The sequence below is a fragment of the Aspergillus tanneri genome (assembly GCF_003426965.1).
Source record: "Aspergillus tanneri strain NIH1004 chromosome Unknown AapTan_4_pilon_pilon_pilon, whole genome shotgun sequence".
Classification (NCBI taxonomy): domain Eukaryota; kingdom Fungi; phylum Ascomycota; class Eurotiomycetes; order Eurotiales; family Aspergillaceae; genus Aspergillus; species Aspergillus tanneri.
Window position 1 is genome coordinate 2,867,764 of NW_022984631.1, and position 16,025 is coordinate 2,883,788.

The 16,025-nt window shown below is 51.0% G+C and overlaps 5 protein-coding genes across 5 annotated transcripts; 3 read left to right on the forward strand and 2 right to left on the reverse strand.

Moving 5' to 3' along the window:
- Positions 1 to 55: 55 nt before the first annotated feature.
- Positions 56 to 3,454, reverse strand: ATNIH1004_006126 (putative ATP-dependent permease ADP1; the record flags this gene model as incomplete). Its single annotated transcript, XM_033570762.1, has 3 exons — positions 56 to 292; positions 343 to 1,764; positions 1,823 to 3,454. The coding sequence occupies 3 exons, from the start codon at positions 3,452 to 3,454 to the stop codon at positions 56 to 58; spliced, it is 3,291 nt and encodes a 1,096-aa protein (XP_033426794.1).
- A 680-nt stretch (positions 3,455 to 4,134) lies between these two features.
- Positions 4,135 to 5,499, forward strand: ATNIH1004_006127 (uncharacterized protein; the record flags this gene model as incomplete). The annotated part of the gene is made up of 3 exons (XM_033570763.1): positions 4,135 to 4,167; positions 4,240 to 4,697; positions 4,770 to 5,499. The coding sequence occupies 3 exons, from the start codon at positions 4,135 to 4,137 to the stop codon at positions 5,497 to 5,499; spliced, it is 1,221 nt and encodes a 406-aa protein (XP_033426795.1).
- A 501-nt stretch (positions 5,500 to 6,000) lies between these two features.
- On the forward strand, positions 6,001 to 8,097 carry ATNIH1004_006128 (putative long-chain fatty acid transporter; the record flags this gene model as incomplete). Its single annotated transcript, XM_033570764.1, has 3 exons — positions 6,001 to 6,022; positions 6,094 to 6,878; positions 6,937 to 8,097. The coding sequence occupies 3 exons, from the start codon at positions 6,001 to 6,003 to the stop codon at positions 8,095 to 8,097; spliced, it is 1,968 nt and encodes a 655-aa protein (XP_033426796.1).
- A 261-nt stretch (positions 8,098 to 8,358) lies between these two features.
- ATNIH1004_006129 (uncharacterized protein) lies at positions 8,359 to 10,112 on the reverse strand (the record flags this gene model as incomplete). The annotated part of the gene is made up of 4 exons (XM_033570765.1): positions 8,359 to 8,496; positions 8,583 to 9,360; positions 9,420 to 9,643; positions 9,696 to 10,112. The coding sequence occupies 4 exons, from the start codon at positions 10,110 to 10,112 to the stop codon at positions 8,359 to 8,361; spliced, it is 1,557 nt and encodes a 518-aa protein (XP_033426797.1).
- Positions 10,113 to 11,800: 1,688 nt separating this feature from the next.
- ATNIH1004_006130 (putative C6 transcription factor) lies at positions 11,801 to 15,857 on the forward strand (the record flags this gene model as incomplete). Its single annotated transcript, XM_033570766.1, has 9 exons — positions 11,801 to 12,204; positions 12,258 to 12,675; positions 13,210 to 13,347; positions 13,490 to 13,756; positions 13,811 to 14,021; positions 14,083 to 14,114; positions 14,188 to 15,481; positions 15,545 to 15,705; positions 15,762 to 15,857. The coding sequence occupies 9 exons, from the start codon at positions 11,801 to 11,803 to the stop codon at positions 15,855 to 15,857; spliced, it is 3,021 nt and encodes a 1,006-aa protein (XP_033426798.1).
- Positions 15,858 to 16,025: the final 168 nt, after the last annotated feature.

The window sequence follows — 16,025 nt, forward strand, 5'->3', positions numbered from 1 at the left end:
AAAGCAATACTGTCATAGACACCGGGATAATATATACACCCAAGACATAACTCTATTACCGCTTCTCCACCAGCAGCACATGCATCGCTCCGTACGCAATCACAATAAACGCCCCCGCGATAATAGCCAGTCCGATGACATCCTTCCACAATGCCAGGGTGTCGAACCCGAACGCACTCAAGATGGACGCTCCCGGAACCTCGATATCCAGCCCATACTTGTGATCGATCAGCGTCAAAAACGTTACCTCATTGACGATCAGGGCCTCAAAACCATAGTGGAAGATAGACAACTAAGACTCGTTAGCTAGAGAATAAGCAGGAAAAGAAAAAAAGAGCCTACCGTTTGTAGCCATAGAGCGGACTTGGGGATGGCATCGTGGTTGAGCAACAGCCCCGCAAACAACAAGCTGAACAGCATCACTAGGCTGCCGATAAGGTTGGCCACGCCGCCATCGCGGCAGACAATGCCAATAAAGAGACAGATGTTGGCGGCCGCCAGATTGAAGAGCACCAGAACCAGCAGGAACCGGAGGAATTCGGGCCACGCGGGGATCAATCCGGTCATGGGGTACACGATCATCCCCATGATGATCGGAGGGAGGATCCGTAAGGGGACGATGTCGAACACTACCTTGGAGGCGAAGTAGGTGATGGGATGATAGTACCCGTTGGCCCGCTCGCGCACAAATAGGAGTCGCTCGGCCGAGAACACCGTCAAGCTGGTGAGGGTGCTGAACCCAAACAAGGCCAGAATGAAGAAGAACAGCCCCAGTCGGTTTTGGAAACCCTTAATGTCGTCTGTCAGGCCGTAGAATAGGTACCCACACAGCACTGCTAGTAGGATCGAAATAGCATAATGTGTAAGCATCAGCATCGGGTTCCGGTATATGTTTCGCCACGTCCGCTGCGAGAGGATGAGGAACTGGCGCCCCAGCCCGATCCGAGAGTAGTTCCTGGACACCCCAGCTGTGGAATCCGACAGAACTTCCGAGTTGGCCGATCCATTCGCCGCGCGGGCAGTCTGCACGGCAGTCACAATCTCATCGTGTACGGATCGGGCGACATCGGACGCAGAATAATTAGCAAACAGGACGTCTAGGTCCGTCTGCCCGGGGGCGGCCGGTGGAAGCTGGTCTGGATCGTCGAGAATCTGCGGGGGAACGTGGCCCGCTTGACGTGACAGACGCAGCCACTGTTGGGTGTTTTCCGCTACGTCGTCCATGTGGACATCCTCATCATCGGTCCTGGGCGTGGGCGGTGCTTCCAGATCCCTCTTGCGAGAGTAGAGCTGCTTGTCCTGCCGTTGCTTGAGTGACACGCGTTGCTTACTCTTTGGCTGGCGATTTGCGTCCAGAGTACTGGCAGAGTTGTCCTCCATGCTTGCGTTCGACGCGCTGGCGACTGACTTGACAGCCCTCAAGCTGCTCGAGGCAGTCCTCGGCGGTTCCGTACGTACATCCAGTAAAGAAGGCTCGATTCCGTTATTGTGAGACCGAGTAACACTGGCATGCATGGTCAGGTCCACGAGGTAGTCCGCAATATTGAAGCCTGGAGGACAAGCGTATCCAGACAGGTCAAAGTACTGCTGGCAGGTCGAGAAAGGGCCCGAGTACACGGTCTTACCCTGCGCTAGGAGAACAAGGCGGTCGAAGAGAGCGACAATATTGGACCGAGGTTGATGAATGGTGACGATAACCGTCCGGTTGTAGGTTTTCGCTAGAGTCACCAAGCACTCGACCACGTTGAATGCATTAAATGCGTCCTATTCAATCATATCAGCGAACGATCTTTTATCTGGGAAGGCTGGCATGGGGACGTACCAGTCCACTGGTGGGTTCATCAAGGAAGAGAATGCTGGGGCTGGTGACCAACTCGCAGGCAATTCCCACGCGGCGTTTCTCACCACCGGAGATCCCGCGACCTTTGCCCTCCTCGGAGCCGATGAGCTGGTCCTTGATGTGGAAGATGCCAAGCTGCTTCTCTACCTCAAACACTCGCTGCTCTTTGGCCGCTCGGCTCATGTCCCGCGGTAAGCGCAGTAATGCACTGGTCAGGATGGTTTCGTGCACCGTCAAGGTCGGGAGCATCGTATTCTCCTGGTCAACGAATCCGATCATACCCCTGAAATCATAGTCATTCAACTTCTCCCCGTTGACGTAGAAGTCCCCACGGACAGCGCCTCGCTTGTTCTTCCGAGCCAGGATATCAAGGAACGTAGTCTTCCCAGCACCCGACGCTCCCATAATGGCGGTGATCTGACCAGGATGCGCAGCACCCTGGATTCCAGAAAGAATTTCCTTGCCGTTTAGGTAATACGCCACATTGTCCCAGTACAATGCTGCGGGCTTGTGGTCTGCCAGGAGCTTGGCGGCTTCGTCATCTGATTCATCGGAGAGAGGAAGCTGAATGCGTCCGCGGTACGACCTGCGCGACAAGTACCACACGCTCAAGATCACTGCGACCACAAAAAGGGCGCAGCCAGCGATCACCCCCGCAATAAGAGGGGTGTTGATTTGCTTGACAGGGCGGGTATAACCAGGGACGTCGGTTTTGTACAAGCATTCACCCGAGTCACACTTGAGAGTGATGCTTTCATCTCCAAACACACTCTTGATTAAGTCATTCATCGCTGGCTCCTGGAACTTGCTGCCATCCTCTGCGCTTCCTCCTTCGGTAGTCACTGTCGAAAAGGACGCGGGACCTTGGATAGATTCCTTGAGGAAATCTCCGATATCAATAGAGCCCTCTTCACCACAGAGCATACGCCCCGGAATGCACTTGCAGCGAATATTTTCGCACCGATAGTTCGTGCGGTTCTGATTGTGGGTCGTTTCCAGGTCCCAGTCACACGTATCCAAGCCGCAGTAGAACGACTCCTTTTGGTCCACCCAGAACTGGAAGTTGCAAGTACTATCTTCAGCCTCGCAAGTGAACGTCACCTGGGGCTTCCGCTCCTTGAGTTGATCGAGAATCTTACGGTTTGTCACCTCACACATCTGGAAGTTTTCCTTAACCGTGACCCCTTGTTTATAACAAACCCCCCCTTCGCCTTCCGGCATCATCGCGTTGCATGCATTGTCCGATTGACAGACGTTGCAGTTGATCCCATGCCAGCCGTCCTCGCAGGAGCAATACTTATCCTCCCGAGGAGCTCTTTGATGACCGTCCGCCAGCGAACCACAGAGTGGTTGCGAGCAGTCATCGCCACCGAAACCGGGTGGACAGACGCATTTCCCAGTAAATTTATCGCAGGGAGCAAACTGGTTGCATTGAAAGGCTTCTAGCTGGCAGTTGAAGCACGGCGGACAGTCCTTGGGACGGTCGAGGAAGGAGGAGAACAGCGTAGAGTCAAGATCGGTGGCACTGGAATAATTGCTCTGTGTTGCTGTAACCGATGCGGAGACGGAGAGTAGTGCGGCCAGCGAAAGCTGAACTGATGATTTTAATCGCATCGTGAGCTGTATGGAAAACAACAAGCGGTGTCTCTCCGAGAGCGAGAGCGGAGAACAACTGATGCGGAGTAACCCGATCGCTGAAGAAACGGGGGGAGTTCACACGGAATCCGATGGATCTGTCTCACTCTCTCTATTTATCTATCTAAACAGGAGTGCGTCCCTGATTAGTGGTAAACATTGAAAGAACTAAGTTGGTCAACTTCACGACGCACCCAACAACGCGAGTACAAGAGAGAGTTGATAGGATGTTTGTTGGCTGGTGAGGCTGAAATGGCTGATTGGGGCGATGACGATGCCGGTGGTGACGGTGCCTGGCAGCCTGGAACATCCCTGGCCTCCTTCACATGATCGGCCACACTTGTTTAGATGTGGCTCAACTTTGAGTGTGTTTAATTCTCTTTATTTATTTTCTATTTTTTATATTTTTTTTCCCCATAGGTATTCTTGGGCTGTCTCTCTATCTACTGTGTACAATCTTTCTGGTCTGGTCAGTTTTTATTTTCTTTCTTTTTATTATTACGTCTCTTCTCTCTTCCAACTCGTCAGTCTTTACAACAACACGTGACTCGTATTCCTCTTCACCCAATCGGACACCCCAGAGACAACATCCACAGTCGATATTTCTCCAGAGAAAGAACAAGCTTACTAGAGTGTCGGAAAGACTAGAGCACGTCATCATGGTTCAGATCAAGGAGTTTGCGGTGGAGCAAGTATGTTAACCCTCACCCTCAGGTGTTTCTTCCTCCCCGCACCAATTTGCGACTGACCCCGCGGTGACAAAGTGGATGGACAAATATGAAATCGGAGCCCAATACAACATTGCTGAGACCTGTTGTGCCTCTATATCTGTGAATGACCTCCAGAATCTCTCGGAAGACAAGTCTGCGAACCCATTGGATCTCTCCACCAAGCTCACCTACGGTGCCATCCGGGGGTCGGAGGGCCTTCGCAGCACCTTGGCCCGCCTCTACTCGGTCAAAACCCCTAATCCATTGCCTGCAGATAATGTTTTGATTACTGCAGGTGCAATCCAGGCCAATTTCCTGCTGTTCTATTCCTTGGTTGGCCCAGGTGACCATGTCATCTGTCATTACCCCACATACCAGCAGCTGTACTCCGTCCCAGCATCGCTAGGCGCGGAGGTGAGTCTCTGGAAGTCCAACGAGAAGGATGGATGGAAGTTGGACATCGAGGAGTTGAAGGGACTCATCCGACCGAATACAAAGCTCATTATTCTTAAGTAGGTCTTTATCCCTACAGTGTTACCTCGCCTACCAATTTGAGGCTATGCCTAACGTGATCGTTTTAACAGCAATCCCCAAAACCCGACCGGAGCTGTAATCCCCCAAGCCACTCTAGAAGATATCGTGAATATTGCGCGGAGCTCATCTATCTATATCCATGCGGACGAGGTCTACAGGCCTCTTTTCCACTCTATCAGTCCAATGGATGCGGACTTCCCATCATCCATTTTGTCCCTCGGATATGACCGCACGATCGCGACCGGGTCGTTGTCGAAAGCTTACAGTCTAGCCGGTATTCGCGTTGGGTGGATTGCTTCTCGCGATCGCACGGTGATTGAAACCTGTGCCGTTGCTCGGGACTACACGACCATCTCCGTGAGCCAGCTGGATGATGCCATCGCGAGCTACGCACTGCGGCCCAGTTGCATCCACAGTCTGTTGAGGCGAAACATTGACCTGGCGAAGGCCAATCTCGCCATCCTGGCGGAATTCATTGAATCCCATCGGTGGGCGTGTGACTGGGTCAAACCCCGAGCGGGTACGACGGCATTCGTACGTTTCAACAAGATGGGCAAACCTGTAGATGACGTCGCCTTCTGCGAGATGCTCTTCGAGCGGGTGGGTGTAATGTTTGTTCCGGGAAGTCTTTGTTTTGGCGACGGCGAAGACTTCAAGGGCTACGTGCGAATTGGATTTGTACAGGAGACCGAAGTGCTGCAGAAGGGGCTGGAGGCGCTCCGGACGTTCATGGACCAGAGTTACGAGGAGGTTCCGGTGAGACGAACTACTAATTACTAGTCTACTACTAGTTAGGCAGACATGGGTAGCCACCGACCGTCAACCCCGGATTATTTACGGAGTCCATGTGACGGGCGCCAAGAAACACGTTCAGCCTCAGGACAAGGAAGATATCTACCTTAGTATACCTGCTAAGTACTAAGTATAGCGATCGTTCAGGGTGATTCTGTCCCAACAACTGCTGGGCCTATCGCACTAAACGCATTGGTGGAACGTCCCTTCTCATAGCCAGTTGCCGAAATGCCGGAGTCTCAAACCGAGGCAACTCGTCGTCAGTCAACCTTTACTCGAAGAAACCATCGTCTACTTCCCCTCAAGGGTCTCCCCTCCTTCAATTCCCGGTTTCTTAACTTCTTGGACCTTCCCCCTTTTTCTATTTTTCTAAATTTCTTATAATTTCCCGTTTTTTATATTAAACGCGCTCGCTCTCACCCCCATTGACTGACTTCCTGGCAATCTAATCTTCGTCGTCACCCATCCTTTCTCATCCCTCTGTCCACTATGCTACCGATCGCTATTCCTGGTATGTAAAGGGAACTTTTATTGGAGCGTAAAATGACCCTCGTGCATACTATTGACCGTCTGTGTGGTTAGAGATCCCCCTGTCCCTTGTTGCCCCTGCCGCCGCTACAACCTTCGCATATCTGAATGCCAAGTATTCTTTATTCTACGACGTAAACCTAATCGGCGGCTTGCTTAAGACCATTTGGAGATCCAGCCTCGCCCTTCGTCGTGATAACGTGAACCTCTTTTATGTGTTGGAGCAACACGCACTCGCTCCGGGGACCAAAGATGCCGAATTTATTGTCTACAACGGGCGCGCATGGACATTTCACGAAACATACGTGACTGTGCTGCGTTATGGTTCCTGGTTTCAGAAAGTCCACGGGGTCAAACCCAAGGATGTGGTGGCCATTGATTTCATGAACTCCTCGACCTTCATCTTCCTTGTGCTAGGTCTCTGGAGTATCGGCGCGGTGCCGGCTTTCATCAATTATAATTTGTCAGGGAAACCTCTGACGCACTGCATCCGGGTGTCGACCGCCCGGTTGCTAGTTGTCGATGAGGAAGTCCGGCCTTGTTATCCGCCGGAACAGTTGGAGACCTTGGCGTCGCCCGACTTCCGGGATGGTAAGGGCGCGATGGAGGTGGTTTTTTTCACCCCTGAAGTGGAGGCACAGATCTCTCAAATGGAAGCCACTCGTCAGGAAGATACAGTGCGTGCTGGCGTGGTTCTCCGTGACATGGCCATGCTCATCTACACCAGCGGTACCACCGGTCTTCCCAAGCCCGCGATCATCAGTTGGAGAAAGTGCTGGAATGGGGGGGTCTTTATCCCCAACTGGCTCAGCCTGTCACAAGGGGATCGTATCTTCACAGTACGTTGAATTGGTTTTTATAGAGGCGTTCTTCTAGCTGCTAATATAACCCCCGTAGTGCATGCCGCTCTACCACTCATCGGCCTGTATACTTGGGTTCGGAGCCTGTTTGATGAGTGGGACAACCCTGATTATCGGTCGCAAGTTCTCTGCCCGCAGCTTCTGGCGAGAGGCACGAGAGAGCCATGCGACCATCGTCCAGTATGTGGGCGAGACTTTGCGATACCTGCTGGCGGTGCCTCCCTCCATAGACCCGGCCACGGGTGAGGACCTGGACAAGAAACACAATATACGGATAGCATTTGGCAACGGGTTACGCCCGGACATTTGGAACCGCTTCAAGGAGCGCTTCAATGTGCCCACGGTCGGCGAATTCTATGCGGCCACCGAAGGGACGTCGGGATCGTGGAACTTGTCGTCCAATGATTTCTCTGCTGGCGCCATCGGACGAAATGGTCGGCTTAGCTCGTTGATCCTCGGAGGAGGGGTGCAAGTCGTCCAAGTCGATCACGAATCCCAGGAGCCCTGGCGCGATCCCAAGACCGGCTTCTGCAAAGTGGTGCCTCGGGGCGAGCCGGGCGAGCTTCTGTGGGCCGTCGATGCCGGTGACCCTAGCGAAAAGTTCCAGGGGTATTTCAATAACTCCAAGGCCACTGAGGGCAAAATCCTCTTCGATGTACTGCGCAAGGGCGATGCGTTCTTCCGTACAGGCGACATGGTCCGTTGGGACGCCGAAGGACGCTGGTATTTCAACGACCGACTCGGCGACACCTTCCGCTGGAAGAGCGAAAACGTGTCGACCAGTGAAGTCGCCGAGATTCTTGGCGCCCATGCCGACGTGCAGGAGGCCAACGTCTACGGGGTGGCCTTGCCCAACCATGACGGCCGTGCCGGCTGTGCCGCCGTCGTTCTGGAGCAACAACTCCACGCAACCGATCCATCGGTTCTGTCCCTACCGAGTCCAAGCACTCTCGAAAGCCTGGCGAGCCACGTCCTGAAGAGCCTTCCCCGGTACGCTGTGCCACTGTTCCTGCGCTTCACGCCGCAGATGCAAGCCACGGGTAACTACAAACAGCAGAAACATGTGCTGCGCACCGAAGGCGTCGACCCGTCACTGGTCAACGCCTCCGACAAGATCTATTGGCTCCAGGAGAACACGTACGTGCCGTTTGGGCAGAAGGACTGGACCCGACTCCAGGGCGGGCAGGTTAAACTGTAAGACAGACGTTTTATTGCTATCCAGTTGTGTTTCTAGCTCTCAAGCTGGGTCCAACAATCCTTTGATACCCTGCGCACTATGGCCCTGATCTACTGCTTTATTTTGCGTTCCCCATATCTTGCTTATCCGTTTCTATCTATACTATACGATGTATATATGTATTGCTCTACTAGAGTTAGTCACAGTAATTGAATAGATGAACCCAATATCATGTTTTTGATATGCCCATCATACATCTAGCCATAAGAGTCACGACAGAAATCACCGTCCAGTCATACGTAACTCCATCCACCGAAGACCAGGATACCCTAAAGCAGTCCAGCCAAACGCAAGCCACATCCCAAGATCGCAATCCCCAGGGACGAACCGCGCAATAGGACCGATAAAATACGATTGAGACTAAATGAAGAGCCTAGTCAGACTTCACATGTCATAATATAGAACGAATTTATCCAACGCAAGCAAAATAGATAAGATGGACTTACCATTCCCAGGACAGCACCTAAACAACCAACCACGAAACTAAGCCCCGCAGCGAGTCCCATGGGCAACTGATGGACATTGTCTACTGCAGACCAGTCATATTCCCGACCTCGTCGGAAGATACATATCTCCTCGAGGACGATGACCAACCAGACCACGATCCAGTAGCTCATCAGGGGGAGGAAATTCTCCATTATTTCACGGAGATATCTCTGAGCGACGACAGCACAGACAGTGTATACGACTACTTCGAGGGTAGTTAGCAAGGGACGAGGGATTCGGGGTCCGTAGCGACCCAGCATTTGCAGATTGAGTCCTGCAGAGTAGGTGCCTGGGATATTGTTGGAGACCATTCCGACGACGAGGATAATGGCACAGAAGGACCCGAAGTCCTGCAGGGGTGCAAGGGATGTCACAAGAAGACTCCCTTGGGATGTGAGAGATGCATCCAGCCAGTCGCTGTTTGTAGTGATGCCGGTTGCGAGACCAATGCCTAGAAGGGCGGTCATCACCATCGCTAGGCTCATTCCCGTGGTGGCGGATAGAAACATGCGCCATGGGTTGGTCGACGCGGGTAAGTAGACGAAGTAGTCGGCGCTGGAAGGGGCCCAGGTGACGGCGGATGCAAAGCAGAGCGAGAAAAAGGACAGGCGGTTGGAGGCGGAGTTCACATATGGGTTGTTGTTGGAATCCGCGGAGAGAGGGTAGACGAGGTTGAAGATTGGACCGGCACAGCCAACCATGATAAAGAGGACTGATAGTTGCACAATCCATGCGTATCTGTGGGATTCTCAGGTCATTGACTCGCTGGAACATTGAGGTGAAAATGAAGTATGTACCTCATATAGAAGTGAAAAAGGTGCATACCAAAGGTCGCAATGAACCACGTTAGAACAGCCACCACGACGATGCCGACAGGAGCAGCTGTATGGCCTCCGGAAACTGCGAAGATAACCTGGCCTCCGAGGATGACGTTCACCATGCCGTATCCCAGCATGGTGACGATATTCAGGAGGCAACAAAGCTTGCTGAGATAGTACCCGAGGAAATACCGAGTTACCATCTGCAAACGCATTAGCTAGAAGCCGTCGATTCTTGAGTAAAAGACACAATACCAGAGTGCGGTGTCCACTGATAGGGCCCCAGGTACTCATAAAGGCCACGACCATACTCCCAAAGGTTACTCCTAGAACCGCGCACATGGCCGCATTGTTCCAATCCAGCCTATATCGTGTTGGACCGTATAATCCCACGATGATATTATTGGCAGTCAGAGAGGAATTCAGCCACAGCAATAATATCTGCGCATAATTGTCTGGCCTGGGAGGATGACGTTCATTCTCTGCAACGCGTTCAATCCCTCGAGATTCCAATCCAAAGACCCGAGCTAAGATATTGATATATGCGCGGTACCGAGACGGTTGCACCATGGTCTCGGGAGACACCTCCAGCGTTATCACCTTCGGCTTTGTCTCTTTGGATGGAGACTGCAGGTCAGAACCAAGTTCACTATCTGTCAATGGCAAAGACATGACTTGTACGAAAGTGAATTAGTGATGCATAAAATGGAGGGCCAAGGAAGAATCAACTCAGGTGGGCTGGTCGTGGCTAATATGTTATAGAATTGCAGATTATACCATTTGTTATCTTTGCACGAAGATGGGAAACATCCTGGCTTGAGTCCAATATATACTCACTGCACTGAGGAGAAACATCACTAAAAAAATTAAGAAAAATTACTCCAAAGTCTGCCAATTCTTGTGATCCAGACACAGCCGCACATGCAGCCCGTCAACTAAGCCAATAAATGGAACATCTGTATATTTGGCGAAGAACCGAGAGACATGTCCCTATTCTGGGCCCTCACTATTGCCTCGAAAAGGAGATATATGGAGCCTAGAATCGGGGAAACCGTCTGCACTTTTGCAAATTCCCTTGCTGGACGTTACACTGCCTGCAAGGAACATTGGGTTTCCTCGATTCACTACTACGGTCACTTTCCAAGTTTGCAGAAAGGCAAGGAAGAATATGGGGCTGAAGTATCAGAAACCACATACATGTCATGCGGTCTTCTGACCCTATCCATCAAAATAATACCGATAAAGTTGCTGCATCCCTTTGGATCAAGGGGCGTCCCCGTAGCGGTCCAGACTCGATCTTTTTGGTTGATGGTCAAGTGATATGTAGCATCCAGCACTTTGTGGGCGCTCTTACTTCAATCACTCTGTAGAATACGGCGCATTCCTGAAATTGGCGTATGACCTAGGCATCTGCATTGGCTGAAGTTGAACGTGATTCTATAGGCAAGAACCAATCGCACATCATTCAATCGTGGGTCTAGATGGGCACATCTCCTCGGCACTGGGTGGAACGGGCATATTTTAGAAATCCTGGCTCATTGACGCCGTCGACCACATGTGGCTTGCTCAAGATTAATGTTAACAAATTTGGTTACTGCACATGGCCACGTCTCGTTCAAGTCACTCAAAAAGAGACTGCTAGAATTAGGATCCTGCTGCTGATGGGTGAAAGCATTCAGGTTATTCTATGCTCGGTTCGTTCCTGGGGCCTGGGAGCCTCGTACGAAAATAATGGTCGGATGAATTTGCAATAGCAACCTATAGAATAGATCTCGGGTTCACGGTGTATTTATGTAGCATTGCACAGTAGCACACACATTCTTTTATCCTCATCCATGCAAGGGACTCACTAGACCAGTTGTTGATAAGCCACCATGACATCATGCGTTTGACGATGCCAGTCCAAGGAAAGGATGAAAGATGAAGGATGAAGGTGAAGGGAATCGGCGTAAATCCAAAAAGCCGAGGCGGCGTTTTTACGGGAATTGACGGCCTTCCCGAATAGGCTAAATACTCGGAAACTGTGTCCGAGAGGCATTCCGAGACCGGGGTTTATTTCGAGATGGCACAACTCTTCCTCCCCTTCTTTATCTTTTTCTTCTTCTTTCTCTTCGTCTTGCATCAATTCTCTGGATTGTTCTCCATTGATCTGGTACCTATCAGTGATCATGTCCCTATTTACCACAACACGGTGTGTTTCTCGATCGCCATATACTCCACACTGTGCTTTCTCGGTATACCATCGCCTCCACTATGCGTCTGATGCCTCGGCGTCATCTATTGCGTCTTCGTTCCTGTCGCGCTTTCAATCGCTAGGACCTCAATCTCGGTCTCAAGTCTTAGATGCCAATCAATTGCAAATGCTATCTCTGACTCTGAACCGTCCTTCTCTGTTCCCCAACTCCCCTTCCTTATCTAATACCCCTGGGTCTGTCCCAGCAGGAACCCCCCTACCACCAGGCTACCATTTGGTATATTTCACTCCTGCTTTTCTGGAAAATGAACTTGGCGCCGACGGGACGGACGTATCCTATAACCCGGAGTCCCCGTTCACGCGCCGCATGTGGGCAGGAGGCGAAGTGCACTGGCCGCGAGACGCAGATGGGAAACCCAATCCATTGCGCGTGGGCCAGGAAATCCAGGAGACTACGAAGGTGCTCAGCGCCGAGCCAAAGGTGGTCCGAAAGACCGGCGAGGAGATGATCGTGGTGGGTGTGGAGAAGGAATTCCGGAATGAGTTCGGGGTGGCCGTTCTGGATCGTCGGTGAGTCAAGCATATGTGAAGCTCCATGCATCAGGATGTTAATGCTCGAAAAGGAATTGGGTCTTCCGTAAGGCTTTAGCAATTCCACCATCGTTGTCGACATCCTCTGCAACACAGTCGGTGACTTCGGAGCCTGCATTTTCATCCACCGTGTCAACAGGAAATACACACAAACGCACACTGAGGCAAACAGCTGTGACACTGTTCCGCTTTTCTGCACTGACTTTCAACCCACATAAGATCCATTATTCTACTCCTTGGGCTAGGGAGGTAGAAGGCCATAAGGACATTGTTGTTCACGGGCCGTTGAACCTGATCTCCATCTTGGATCTCTGGAGAGATACACAGCAGTTGGATCACAATGACCCAGGCTTGGTCCTCCCGGAGAAGATTTCCTACCGTGCGACAAGTCCATTATATGTAGATGATGAGTATTGTATCGTGCTTGAGGAAGGAGACGGCGTCGGAAGGGTACAGATTCTTACTCCTGATGGAACACTTGCGATGAATGCGGAGATCAACTCGGCCAAATGAACATATGTCGATCCAAATGGGTTATTTGTCTTATGATATTCAACATGTATATACAGAGATAGAAAATACTTCAAATTTGTGACCATGATTTCTCCGTCCTGTAGCAGAATTACTCTACCCATCAGTGCAGACCCACGGCAATTATATATTGGCCAAAGCGACATTAAATCGAACTTGGATTGAGTGATAAATCGTCCTTCTCAAAGAAAAATAGAATTCTCCCTATCAGATTGCTTAATGGAATAGGATAAATTACCCAACAAACAAACCCGAATAGGTATAAAAGCTGATATATTTTGGGTGAACCACAGTCCTCATCCCCTATGCCTTTCGTGGGGCACGGAGATAAACGACGGAGGCCGAAAAACCGACAGTCATTTTGTCTCTCTCAGGTTCGCTGAACTTCGCTTTCATCAATCTAGCACCCCATATCTGCCTATAGTATCAAATCGCATATTTACTCACGTTCAGAAATGGCTGAAATTCGAGTACGGGATCCTTACTCTACAACTAGTGAGAAAAAGAGGACCCGGGTCCAGCTCTCCTGTACCGCGTGTAGGAGCCGAAAGTAAGCATGCGCACGGTTCCTCGGAGGCTGTAGAGACTGACGTACGTTCCTAGATTGAAATGCTGTCGTACGCACCCGTGCACTAACTGCACTAAAAGAGGGGAAGCCCATTCTTGCGCGTTTGTTGGGCGTGGTCCTCGAGGGAGGAACTCGAGCGGTCGTACCAGTCCATCTCAAATTCAGGACCGTCTGCAGCATCTGGAGAATCTTATTCTGTCTCTAGCGCAGAAGAAAAAACTCAAAGAAACCAAGAGTATAGAGACTTCCATGCTGCGACCTGCACAAGACACTAGCATGCCAGATGGCAGCCAAGTGATACTGGATACGCCTTCTTCAAACTCAAGCTGGGAAACGAAGGCTTCCTCTATTGACGTATCCAGTAAGCTGGTTGTCAAAGATGCAGGGACGAGCTACATTGATGGCGCTCATTGGAGCGCTATTCTTGAAGAAGTATGTGAAACCCTTCCTCTTCCTCCTCCATAGTGCTAAATGATTGCCATCCAGATTAATGGAGTCAAAGAGTATCTACAAGGCGGCGACGAAATATCGGACGAAGAAAGCGAAGACAGTGAAGCTCTCGATCCTACATCCCCGACTCTCCTGTTCGGGTTGAGCAAGACCGCAAGCATAGAGGAACTGCTAGCTGATATTCCACCTCGGCCTGTCTGTGATCGATTGATTTCTCAGTTTCTCAAAAGCAAAGAGCCTCTCATAGGTAGGGCCCCATACTCGACGTAAACCACTACGACAGCTTAGACACTTACTTGAGAGGATAGTGGTTTACCATATTCCAACCTTCCAAAAAGAGGTAGGTGGATGTGTGCTGTTGCCTGTGATCAGAGAGAAATTTCCAGGTTTAATAATTACTAACTATCCCACAGTACAATCAGTTCTGGCTAAACCCGCAGGACATCTCACTTCCATGGCTCGGTTTACTGTACGCAGTCTTGACTTTGGCTGTCGCTGTCCATCAACGTCTCCAAGAGCCGCTTCCCAGCCCCCTGGAGGACGCTTCGGAAATCATCAATACATTTCGTAAACGAAACGCCCAGTGCCTGGCCCAGTCCAACTATATCCAACCCGGGAAGTACAAGGTCGAGGCGCTGTTTTCGTACGTGATGGGAGAGTTTTACCGGAGCAATGATGCCCAAGTGAGTGTCTCGTTCCTCCTTGGGACTACGATAAGGCTGGCCATGCGGATGGGGTATCACCGGGATCCGCAGCACTTTTCCAGCATCCCCCCTTTCGAGGGAGAAATGCGACGGCGAGTGTGGTCTATTATGCGACAGCTGGATAGTTTGATTTCGTTCCAAGTCGGTCTGCCCCGGACCATCCAAGATTGGCAGCACGATACGGAAATGCCACGGAACTTATTTGACGAAGACCTGTATGAAGGCATGCAGCAACTTCCTCCGTCGCGACCAGACAGTGAGCTCACAACAACGTCGTATACGCGGGTCAAGTCGAGACTCATGTCCGTGTTCGGTAAAATCAGTGATCTCGCGTATTCGCGAGAACCTGTGACATACGAAGAGACGTTGGAGACCGACCGACGTCTAGAAGAGGCGCACAATGAAGTCACGCCGATATTCAAGATCCGACCGATCGAGCAGTCGATCGCGGACCCGGCAGAGCTGATCCTCGGTCGCTATACGTTGGAGCTGCTTTATCAGAAGGCCCGGTGCGTGCTGCACCGGAGGTATCTGGGCGAGGTCCATACCAATCTCCGGTACGCATATTCCCGATGGGCGTGCATGAGTGCGTCGAAGGAAATCTTGCGACAACAGGTGGATCTCCACCACGAAACCCAACCAGGGGGGATCCTGTATCGGGATCGGCAGTTCCCGAACTCTCTGCAGTATACGGACTATTTGCTCGCAGCCATGATCATTTGCTTAGAGCTGTCGCACAACCAAACCACGGGAACAGAGGTGGAGCATCCAAATAACGAAGTCGCTGTGGTGATCAACGGCCGTGAGGATCTCCTTGCAGCACTAGAAGTGTCCCATAGCATTTTTGAAAAATCACGCCAGCAGTCTGCAGACGCACAGAAAGCATACAATGCTTTGACGGTCATGCTGCGGAGGGTCAAGAGAGGATTACAATCTCTGTCGCCTCAGCTGCAGCCGCGTCCTCAGGAGATCGCAAATGAACCAACCCTTGGTACGGTTTATGGTGAGATACTGTCGATTTCTGAATTGCATAGATTGTACAAGGATTTGCTAATCTCTCCATCAGCCCAACCTCCACCATATGGCAGCTGGCAGGGATATCAGAATCCATCGTACGCTCTTCATATGAGCGCAGACCCGATACCTAGCACTATGGATTTAGAGCTGCCAGTAACCTCATTGGATGTTATTGAAGATATGCTGAATGCGCCCACCAACCTCGACTGGGTGAGTTTCATATCCGCACATTCTGATGACTTCGAAGGTCATGCTAATCTGAACAGGGTCTTTGGGACCAGCAAATCCAAGGGCTGGAGGGGCGTGGAATGTGTTTTTTGAACAATCCGGAGGAGGCAAACCCCGGCACTGAGAATGTCTAGATGTGTAGATAAAATAAATAGCATGTAATGAATGGTATGCCATGAATGATAATCTGGTCTTGATAATTAGTTGTATGCTCGGCACGATCCACGTGGACCGACTCGGAACGGAGCAAAAAAAAGGAACATAAACAGACCGACAAGAATTGTATACCTTCAACAAATTGT